Genomic DNA, 10,781 nt, shown 5'->3' with positions numbered 1-10,781 from the left:
GCTAGCTCTCTCTATCTCTCTCTGTACTTCAAGAACAGTTTCCCGTCTCCAATCTCTGTTTTCTGTATTCTTCATTCGCTTATTACCCACCAGTCTACCGTTGTTTACAGCGCTGTGGCTGCTGTCTTTTTATTTTCTTTTTTTCACTTAAATGACCTCGGACAAGAAAGCCTATTTTTTTCTGCTGTTCAATACTGAAGAAATTTAAACTTTATATGCAGAACATTGTAGAATATTTTTAAGGTTATCTGCTATAAAAAGCCAGACCAGGAAAATCTCCTTCATGTTTTTCTGTGTTTTATTCTCAGTTACTTTCACACAAAGGCATCTGCTGTGATGTTCACAATTCTGATGAAGTCAGTACTGACAAATGATCAGAATTATAATATTTCTGACTGTCTGAGGCTAAGTTGAATCGAATCGGGACTTTGAAAACCGGAATCGAATGAATTATAGAAATCTGTGATGATACCCAGCTCTAGTGAGCAGCCTAGGCACGACAGAAGTGGATGTAGCTGTAATAGGAAAAGAACTATTGCTAACTTTTCTGTTAAGTTAAGGCCTGTTCCTTCTGAAATTCATAGCCAGTGCTCTGACACGGTGTCATCAATCTTTGAATGCTGAAAAAGCACAGTGTATCCAGAAAAACACATTATATTATATAAATTATTATAAAATTTGTGTGCGCCTAACTTTTGTGCCGGTACGCCTAACTTTTTAAAGTTAGGCGTACCGGTACGCCCATGGCAAAAAGTTAGTCTAGAGCCCTGATATCTATATTATTGCTAATATATATTGTAATATATCTATATCACAGCTAAAGCACTTCTGGATGGATGCAAACTGCATTTCGTTGCCCTGTACCTGAGCAATGACAATAAAGTTGAATTCTATTCTATTCTAAAATTAATAATTGGATTAACAAAAACAAATGCTGCATAAAAGTCAACATAGTATAGTTTATCACACTAAAAAGGACATGTTGGTAACGCCCTTGTAGAGCAAAACCACTGACGCAGTAACAATACCTGTAAAAACATTTCACTGCCACTTGGCCAGGAGTGGACGAGTGCTTGCAGATGAGTCCTCATCTTTCAGACAAACATGGGGGTTTTCCACCAGTATATATAAGACCGGTGTAGCTCAGACATATGACGCTCAGCAAACAGAGTTCATTTCGAAGGATTGTAAAATAGATGAAATACATAAAATGTTATAACACAAAATATATCGGTACTTTCAACACATTTGCTTTACTAATAATGACCTAATAATAATATAAACATTTGCACATTTACAGTTTCTAACCTAAGCATATGAGAAAATAGAAGAAACTGTTATGGAAAAACGTTGAGCTTCTAAGATCCTACACGCAATTTCTCACACTAGAATATTCAAACTCACTGAGTTTCTACGACCCTGCACCCACTTGTTGCAATAACATGTAATCGAGGCTCTTCCCGTTGGTCTGGTTGAAAACCCTCCCCAAATCAAAACCCACTAACCGTTGCAGATTCTTTGCGGTTCCCCTCTTGATTCGTCAGAATTCCTGCATGTTAGAGTCGCTGAAGTACATCTTGCGGTTCCCCTTTTTTTGAAAACAAAAGAACGGTGGGAGTGAAGTAATTTTACCTCAGGATGGCCAGTCACCGCTTACCCATGATTCAGCGAAACTCACCCGAGGAATCCTGCCGGACAACGCCAAATTGTTATGGAAAATCTTGAATGAAAATTGTAACCAACAGGCGAGCGTGTCTTTGAAGTGAGATTTATTAAAAAAGAAAAGAAAAACACTCCAGTTGAGAAAAACGTTCATATCACACACCTAACCCGTTTTTCTGAGGAAAAGACATCACCCTGAACCCTTTTATATCTCCCAAACAAAGAACATTCCATAGCAGATCAATTATTAGCAGATCCTTATCTCTTCAATCTAGGAACAGTTCCTCATCTGCAACAGGATGTCCAGATCCTTCAAGAGGAAAATGAGTCTCCTTGGGAAGGTGCAATAAAACTTGGGCCCCACTTGTGATCACATTCCACATACATACAACTGATGTCAAAAGTGAGCTTTCTATACTAAGTACAGAAAGTGTTACTACTATTACTAAAGTGATGTAATTAATACATAAACTAAAGAAATTTCTAATACAAAACCTACAGCCAGTACATATAAATGAACTGCAGCTAAACTCTGTTTATCATTTACATTATGTGTGGATATACCTATATATTGTATATACAGTTTATATATAAGGAGTTTTTCCATTCAGAAGTGTGGGGATGAACAAAAGTATTTTACCAGCACAATATAATCTGCGGTATGATCATTGCTTTTAACAATGTAAGAGATAGCTTTAAGATGACCTTAAGATGTTTATGCATACTGTTATCATATTAAAGGAATTGCAATACATGCTTACAAAACACTTATATCAGGTCATTTTTATTATCGTTTATAAGTTCATATTCTTGTATTAAGCCTTTAGTAGAGGTTCTTGATTAAAACATTTAGTTAGTAGATGACATATACATAGTTTCAGTTCGGTTATTACATATATGTGAGTGGCTTCTGTCTCTCTGTCTGGTGAGAGGTCAGGAGCTAGACGGCGAGGTGAAATAGGGTGCAATTGTGGTTAGCACACAGACACACACACACACACACACACACACACACACACACACACACACACTCAGAGAGAATCATTTATAGGTGAGAGGTTAGTTATGTTTGTCTCTGCAAAAGAGGAACAGTTTCTTGTTGTCTCTGCAAAAAGAGGATAGCTTCATAGCTTGCTCTTGAGAGTCACATTGTCTTTTTCTTGAACAGCCCGTTGCGGTATGTTAAATACCCCGATTCTTCCATCTTTGGGCTGAAGGAAGAACAACACTCAGTGTATAAATGCTCAATCAACAATCTCTTTATTCCATACAATTCTCATTATTCCATACAACACTTTGAGCATTACAGATGTCGGAGATGTGGACAGGAGGGTGTCTCGAAGTGTCCAACAGTTACACAGACTCTTACAGCTTCTTCCCCCTCCCTTCAGGGCCATAAAGCCTAAACCCTCACATTCTTTCCAGCTTAGTGACGGCCTTGGCTTCCTGTTTTAACTCCTCCTGATGAGATGGGGCAGAAAAACTCTACAGTATGTTCTGTTCTCTTTGTAATCAGAAAAGGAAGGCCATGATTCTACACAAACAGCATTTCTTATAACTCAGCAGTAAAATGCATCATAAAACAGTGTAATGATTTCACAATCTTTAATCAAAGGCATAATGTGGCCTATAGCGTATAATGATTCAACAGTTATTTGATTAGAAGTATAAGGTGGATAAGATGGTGTAATAATCTCACAGGTCAGATGGTGTAGCTTCACCTTCTGTCTCTTCTGCTGAGGTCGGGATTTTTAGAGAGGTGAAGAAAAGACATTTGTTGTTTACATATGACTACACCTGACACTGTTCAGTGATTTAAGAGTAACATTATGAAGTCACTACACAGTGTGTAGATGTGTATGCCTGCTGACCTTTGACCTGCCGGGCCAGGAGACGTGGTCCTGCCAGTCCGATACCCAGTGCACCAACTGGAGCTGTGGTCAAGATGGCTAACACTGCTAATGTTAGCACGTCCGAACCAAACTTAATTAAGGCCTCGTCCCCTTCCTTCCTCGCCATGTCCAATGCCTTGGAGCCAATGGCAGCCTAGCACATACAGACATAAATAACTGCTCAGGAGAAGTGCAGATTAACAATGAAGGAATGTATCATTAAAGTCACAGAGGTGGTTTTAACCCTTTAAAGCCGGTCGGAGCGGACACGCTCCATTTTGCGTAACTATTTTTAAATCCCGGTAGAACTGCAACAATGTAAGCTAGCGCAATAATCTTTTTTGCATATGAAACCGGAGGAGTTGTACTTACATCTTATGCCATCAGCTTGTCCTAGGTCACAGTTTCCTTCCACATATAGCTTTGCAAAAACTGCATAAAAAGTACTTGCAGCAACAAAAACATAATATTCCAGAAACACACTTTGCCGATCCGATCAGCTGTTTGTAACACTTCCTACGTCCATCAGCGTGAACTATCACATGTCCGGCATGACCTGCCCGAAACCGCAAGTGGCGTCATTTTGCGTAAATGTAGTTTTTTAACATCGTGGCCTTATGAGCCTATACTTGTGTTTTTAAAAGTTATGTTTGACTTTATGACTTTCTGTGTCGTTTCTGGGATGCTGAGGACTCATATTGCACTGTTGGAAATAGTTTATTTTGATGCATATGCTGTTATTTTGCAAATTTGCACTATAATATATTTTTTCATTTTTCCTGCAGTATATGAAAATTGGTGTATCTCAAAAATAAAACTATGAAGACACTTAAAATAAATTTCCTTTGGTGGGAAACTAGTTTGTGCAACTTTTTTGTATTTACAGTTTTGAGGGATAAGCCTCTTAAATTTCTCTAACTACAAATATATGTTAAAAAATCAAAAACGATTTTAAATTTTTTTGTAGTTTATTGCACTTTTTTGCAATTTATGTAATTACTATCCACTTAATGCAGACATATTATTAAAATTTGGGCTATAATGGTTGTATTGATGTATAGCAACTTGAAATGCTCCAAAAAATGGCTCCACAGCATGTAAAAATATACTATAAGCTCTGGCGGACTTGGTTCTATGGTAGGTCTTAAAGGGATAAGGGAAACAGCGGTACTTTTTTAGTTTTTAGTCATAACTGAGGAAGATGTAGAGGCCCTTGGGTTTCATGACTAATGACAAACTAGAACATGTTTGTGTGATTATCGTGGTAATGTAGGTTTTAGAAGTCAATAAAGAGAATTCAGGAGCCATGTAGGTAGTTCTAATCAATTCAATTTAGTGATTTCAGTGGTTTATAAAACACAAGATTTGTGTGGATAATTTTAGTGGCTGTTCTGAACACCAGTGGCATTTTAGGAGTGTTAAGAGACTTTATGGATGTTAAGTCTAATTGTTGAATGTTGTCAATGTGCTTCTTAAATTTGTAAGGTCTTAGTTCAATATATAGGATCAAGACATTCCTTTGTCTCTGACCACCTCTCCAGCCACTCTGTGCTGGGGGAGGATTATTATAGACACATCCCTTGTGAAGATTCTGTTTCTTGTGTGGTAAGCTTCCTGCCCTTTTGGGGCTTCACTGTGTTGTGCATGGTGAACCAATACAGGAATCGAAACCATATATTGGGTGTGGGGGAGATTACCATTTTATGACTAAGGATGTTGTTAGAAACAGTTGGAAGTCACGCACACAGAGAGACACACATTCTCACACACTCACTCAAACACACACACACACACACACACACTCTCACATGCATACACACACACACACACATTCTCACATGCATACAGATGTTTACACATACACACACATAGTGCCTTGTCTTAGAACCATTTGGGGGTTTTACGGTGGGAGGTGCTTTTGCTGTGATGTGTATTGTGTGAACTGTTTTCCCAATAAAAGGCAGCAAGCGGAGGCCGGATTTGGGGTCAGTCTGCGGTAGGATTCAGAGTGCTTTCTGAGACACCGGCCGGGGCCTCCCTTGCTAGCAAGTAAAAGAAATTCGTCTTGTTTTTGTCGTTAACGAGAATACGTTTCTAAACTAGCGGGGTTTGTGGAAACACAGACCCAACAATTGATCCTTTAGAAGTATCTGGACAAGTCTGAGGTGCTTCTAGTTCTTTTAATAAAGTCGGGTACATTATTCTTGAAAAAGGAAAATTGTCTAACAGTCTAATATCAGGATTACACACTCACTGACCTGCACAGTAGCTTTAGGCAGCCAGGCCACAGAAAGGAAGAGCTTCTCTTTTAGGTTGAATCCTCCATAATTAACCAGCAGGAAGGTGACAAGGAGACGGATCACCAGACCAATAAGAATGCAGGCCATACCCAGACCTAAGGGCATAGACACAACAACAAAGAGGAAACCAATATCTTAAATATCTTGATGCAGCAAATTGTGTTGCTTAGAAGGTTAAATCTCTTTGATTACTGGGGCCTAAATAGTGAGAAGAGAATCTAGAGCCAAATGGAGCAAAGTCTAACTAAAATATGTCGTTAATATAATGTTCTTACCCACAGTACTTGGGCTGAGTTCTTTAATCGTGATCTCAGCTCCAATCAGACCAAAGAGAAGTGGCTGAAATACATCCCATGACCGACCCACCATTTCTGCTACTGGTGCCTGATTGCGAAGTTAGAGATACCTGGATTAACCACATTCCATAGTGCCAACCATTAAGAATGATGTTGATTTAGGGTAAACATGGCAAAATCCAAGGGGCGGGATGCAGGTTAAAGTGATCCTGATATATGATACCTTTTCAGTCTTCCAGCCCAGTGCAGCCAGGAAAGCCAGCACCAGTATACAGAGACTTCCAGCTCCAGCAAAACCAATAACATGACTGAAGAAGACTGAAAATGTGGACAGACCCAGCAACATGAGGGTCCTCCTCAATACCAGATCCTCCTGCAATCAGACAGAAGATATTAAAGACACATTTTATGAACAATTAAAGAAAGAAAAATCATATTAATATAAAAATAATGTCAAACCTGGTCATTGCTGGGGAAGCAGTACAAGAACATGCCCAGGATCATACCAGCTACGATGCCTCCCACCACCTCCAGCAGACCCTTCAGTATGTTCATCCATGTAGAACCTGCAGGACAAACACAACGAGACCATGTAGACTAGAAAAAACACAAACCATAAAGCACAGGACAGAAAAACTTTCTTTGACCTGTAGAGAAGGCGATTCCCAGACAAGTAGAGAATCCTGTTATGGCGAGAATAACATCAAAGCTTCCAGCTGCAAGCAGGAGGGTGGGGATTCCCTGAAGAACAACACACAGTGACATTAGAGCTTTAAATGTTCTTGACCCTTTGGAAGTTTTTGGGTTGGTGAAGCTTAACTATTAGTCAATCCTGAAGGAGCCTTGAGCTCTTTTGGGTGATTAGCAGTGTCGCTTTCATTTAAATAAACTTCAAGTGTTTTAAGGCTATTAGAAGTAGCTGTAGTAGCTACTACTAAGTAGCTGAAGGGATTCTTCTGTATATTTCAAGCTTATGAATTCATTTGGAGGGTGTTTTGAACTGATAAGGTTTACAAATCCTTTAGAAGGGTATTGTTACTGAATCACTATCCTATCAAAGCTTCAAGGGATGCTCCTGACACCCCTCCAACACCCATCACTTTCTCTCAAGACCAGGTTCAGCTGAAATTGAGGAGACTTCACTCAAGCAAGTCTGCTGGACCAGATGAAGTGAGTCCCCGCATCCTCAAGACCTGTCCCCCCAGCCTGTGGAGTCTTCCATAAACTGTTCATGCTGAGTATAAGTCTGAAGAGGGTCCCAGTGCTGTGGAAGACATCATGTCTCGTTCCTGTACCAAAGACACCACATTCCAGTGGCCCCTAGGATTACAGGCCCGTGGCACTGACCTCCCACATCATAAAGACCCTGGAAAGGCTCATCCTGGACCAGCTCCGACCCATTGTCAGACCACATCTGGATCCCCTTCAGTTTGCTTACCAGCCCCGTCTCGGAATTGAGGGCGCCATCATCTACCTGCTTAATTGTGTCTACACCCATCTGGACCAGCTGGCGAGCACAGTGTGGGTCATGTTTTTTTGACTTTTCCAGTGCTTTCAACACCATCAGGCCGACCCTCCTGGGTGATAAGTTAACAGCGATGCAGGTGGATGCTTCACTGGTGTCCTGGATTGTTGATTACCTGACAGGAAGACCACAATATGTGTGTCTTCCACAGTGTGTCTGACAAGGTAATCAGCAACACAGGGGCACCACAAGGGACCGTTCTCTCTCCCTTCCTCTTCACCCTCTACACCACAGACTTCAGCCACTGCACAGAGACCTGCCATCTTCAGAAATTTTCTGATGACTCTGCAGTGGTTGGATGCATCAGCAGGGATGATGAGACAGAGTACCAGCCTGTGGTCAACTCCTTTGTCACGTGGTGTGAGAAGAATCATCTTCAGCTCAACATGGCAAAGACCAAGGAATTGATCGTGGACTTCAGGAAGACCAGGAAACACTTGACCCGTTTCAATCCAGGGAGTCAATGTTGACATTGTGGATGACTATAAATACCTCAGAGCATACATTGACAATAAACTGGACTGGGCTAAAAACACCACAGCACTTTAAAGGAAGGGCCAGAGTCGGACAATGTTAAGGATTTTCTACGAGTCTGTTGTGGCCAGAGCGATCATCTATGCTGTTGCATGCTGGGGTTTGCATGCAGGTTGAGGTTCCCAGATGCTAACAGACTCAATATACTGATCCTAATAAGACTAATAAGCAGTGTTGGGTAAGTTACTTTAAATTAGTACTTTAAAGTTACTTTAAATTAGTAACTTAGTTACATTAATAGTAATTAAGGCGCTATATAAATACAGGCCATTTACCATTTACCATTTACTTCTATCAAAAGTAACTCAGTTACTTCAAGTAACTCGTTACTAGGGAAAGTAACTTTGGTTTTACTCAGAATTCTCTTGTTGCTTCCGTAACTGGATACCCAGCAAGAGTGCCAGTCTTCTAGCTTGCTTACTTGCCACAAGTGCACTGTGCCACCTACCAATAGAAAGGAAAAGATAATGTGCACATTTCCACGAGAGAAATCCCACGCCTGGACCGTCGTTGACCACCACCATGATTCTAGCCTACGTCACAGTGTCATGTGCGCATTTTACATCCAACATAAAAACTGCAGTCGTGGTGCTTTCGATTGTACTCAGAACTCGGAAATTCTGCCTTCTGAATAGAAAGATGTAGGTAGCACCAGACTGCAGATGAGCTGCATACAGGGCTGGACTGCGACAAAGAAATCGGCCCGGGTATGTTGACTAGAGACCGGCCCACCATTATAGGAAAAATCATAAAGCCATTGAATGAAAACAAACGCTGTTGTGACAGTGATGTTCACTGTTTTGATGGTATATATGTATCAATCTATCAATCGTTTGTTGTAAGATTCAGATAATAAATTTTTACGAAAAAGTCAGCATAACGAAAATAAACTCCACCTAAACTTGGTTTATATCTGACCCAGATAGACTGCAGGTCATAACTTCTTACCTGAAGTTCAGTTCACCTGACACTCGGACCAGCAGCAGCCTCGGGTCTCTCCTCCTCCTGCCTCCCCTTTCCCTCATCCACCTGCTGGCCTCCACCACTTGCTAATGTTATTGAAACTGTGGAAGCTCCGCGATAGCCACCACACGAAGTACAAATAACGACCCTATCTAAATCCCGGTAACGATTAGCGCGTTCCTGATTTTGGCATAATAACTAGTTACCGTGCTCTTTACCACAATAATAACGTGGTTACTGTAACGCGTTACTTAATAACGCGTTAGTCCCTACATTGCTAATAAGTGACTAATACCTTATTGATAAGTGATCAATAAGGGATCAATAAAGTATTCTGATTCTGCTTAAGCTTATATCTTTGTAGAAGGTATTAAGGACCACAGTGGGTCTCCTAGAGGTCACTTTGGGTCCTTGTAAAGGGGCTAGGACACAATTAGGAAGCTTAGCAATCACTGAGCATGTGTTGATGGAGCTAGAGCCATTACAGCAGTTCTAGAGGACTCTAGAACTGCTGTAATGGCATTTATTTTTAGGTTATACTTCCTCCGCATAAGCCTACACACATGTTGTGTCATTTCTATAGACTCATCTCAGGCTCATCTCTTTTTCCACCCATACGCTGCCCCTTCTGGCAGGATGAACCTTTCATCAGTCAAATGTGGTGATGATAGTAACGGGTGATAATTTACCTTCTCCACTCCATATCCTTCTCTCTGCAGAAGCAGCATTGAAGGAAAAACAACTGCTGGAGAAACGGCAGCCAGTACAAAACTGCACAAACACACACACCACAGATACAGTGAGTGTCACTTTACTTACTTTGAATCAGTCATACAGAAAGAAATAGCTGCAATTAACATGCAGAAACCACCTGTTTAAAGTCTGTTTAAAGAGATTCCAACATGTCAACTAAAGTATTAACTAAGACCATTTTGTGTGTGTGTATGTGTGTGTATGTGTGTGCAAATTACCCCAGTATGAAACCCCAAACCCATGGCAGACCCAGCAGAAAGTGAGAAACTACAGCAGCACTGCAGGCCTCCACCACACAGGGTCCAACTGCAACACGTACGCACACTGCTTTCAGTCGATTTAAAGCCTGCATGCAAACAAGGATTTAAGAGACTGCATTCGATTTTCTGTGTGTAACTACCAGCGTGTCAGGAATTGTATGCTGCTACAGTATTTGACTGTTCGTGTACCTCAGGGTTGAGGCCCAGACCAGCCCTGGTCAGGATGATGGACAAGGCGATGTTCCTCAGAGCTGCAGACCAGTGAGTGTCGATGAAGATGGCGTCCGTTACGTAAGGAACGTTACGCAATAGCAGACCCGCCAGCAGCATACCTAAACACACACACGTTTGTACAGGCTTGCTGTAGTTGTAAGGGCCATATCTAACATAACGTGTGGTAGCACGTTATGATATGGCCTGCAACTGAGGGTGTGATCCCCCTAAAATTAAATGGAATTTAATTGTATTTTATTTGAAATCGCAATGTACGTCTATGTATCTACATATACTTACTGATAGATACTGTACATAGGATAAGAGGACAACAATTCAAGTTTTACTGACATGAAGAAATAATAAGCAGTGAAGATTTTCAG

The 10,781-nt window shown here is 40.8% G+C and overlaps 1 protein-coding gene across 3 annotated transcripts in view; it reads right to left on the bottom strand.

The window, feature by feature from the left end:
• Nucleotides 1-2,905: 2,905 nt before the first annotated feature.
• The window catches only part of LOC113019666 (sodium/hydrogen exchanger 9B2-like), a 50,715-nt gene continuing 42,839 nt past the window's right edge, over nt 2,906-10,781 (bottom strand). For 2 of the 3 annotated variants that reach the window (XM_026163457.1, XM_026163455.1), the window contains 10 exons: nt 10,375-10,517; nt 10,144-10,271; nt 9,862-9,943; nt 6,798-6,891; nt 6,610-6,716; nt 6,374-6,523; nt 6,130-6,238; nt 5,813-5,949; nt 3,534-3,708; nt 2,906-3,398 (listed from right to left, as the gene is read on the bottom strand). In XM_026163457.1, coding sequence (XP_026019242.1) covers nt 3,358-3,398; nt 3,534-3,708; nt 5,813-5,949; nt 6,130-6,238; nt 6,374-6,523; nt 6,610-6,716; nt 6,798-6,891; nt 9,862-9,943; nt 10,144-10,271; nt 10,375-10,517 — 1,166 coding nt within the window. In that variant the 3' untranslated portion in view covers nt 2,906-3,357. The remainder of the gene's footprint in view (nt 3,399-3,533; nt 3,709-5,812; nt 5,950-6,129; nt 6,239-6,373; nt 6,524-6,609; nt 6,717-6,797; nt 6,892-9,861; nt 9,944-10,143; nt 10,272-10,374; nt 10,518-10,781) is intronic. The other variant, XM_026163456.1, reaches the window with a different exon arrangement.

This window comes from Astatotilapia calliptera, chromosome 3 (genome assembly GCF_900246225.1).
Source record: "Astatotilapia calliptera chromosome 3, fAstCal1.2, whole genome shotgun sequence".
NCBI classification, from domain to species: Eukaryota; Metazoa; Chordata; class Actinopteri; order Cichliformes; family Cichlidae; genus Astatotilapia; species Astatotilapia calliptera.
The sequence above is the reverse complement of the archived record's forward strand: the minus strand, read 5'-3'. Positions and strand labels throughout refer to the sequence as shown.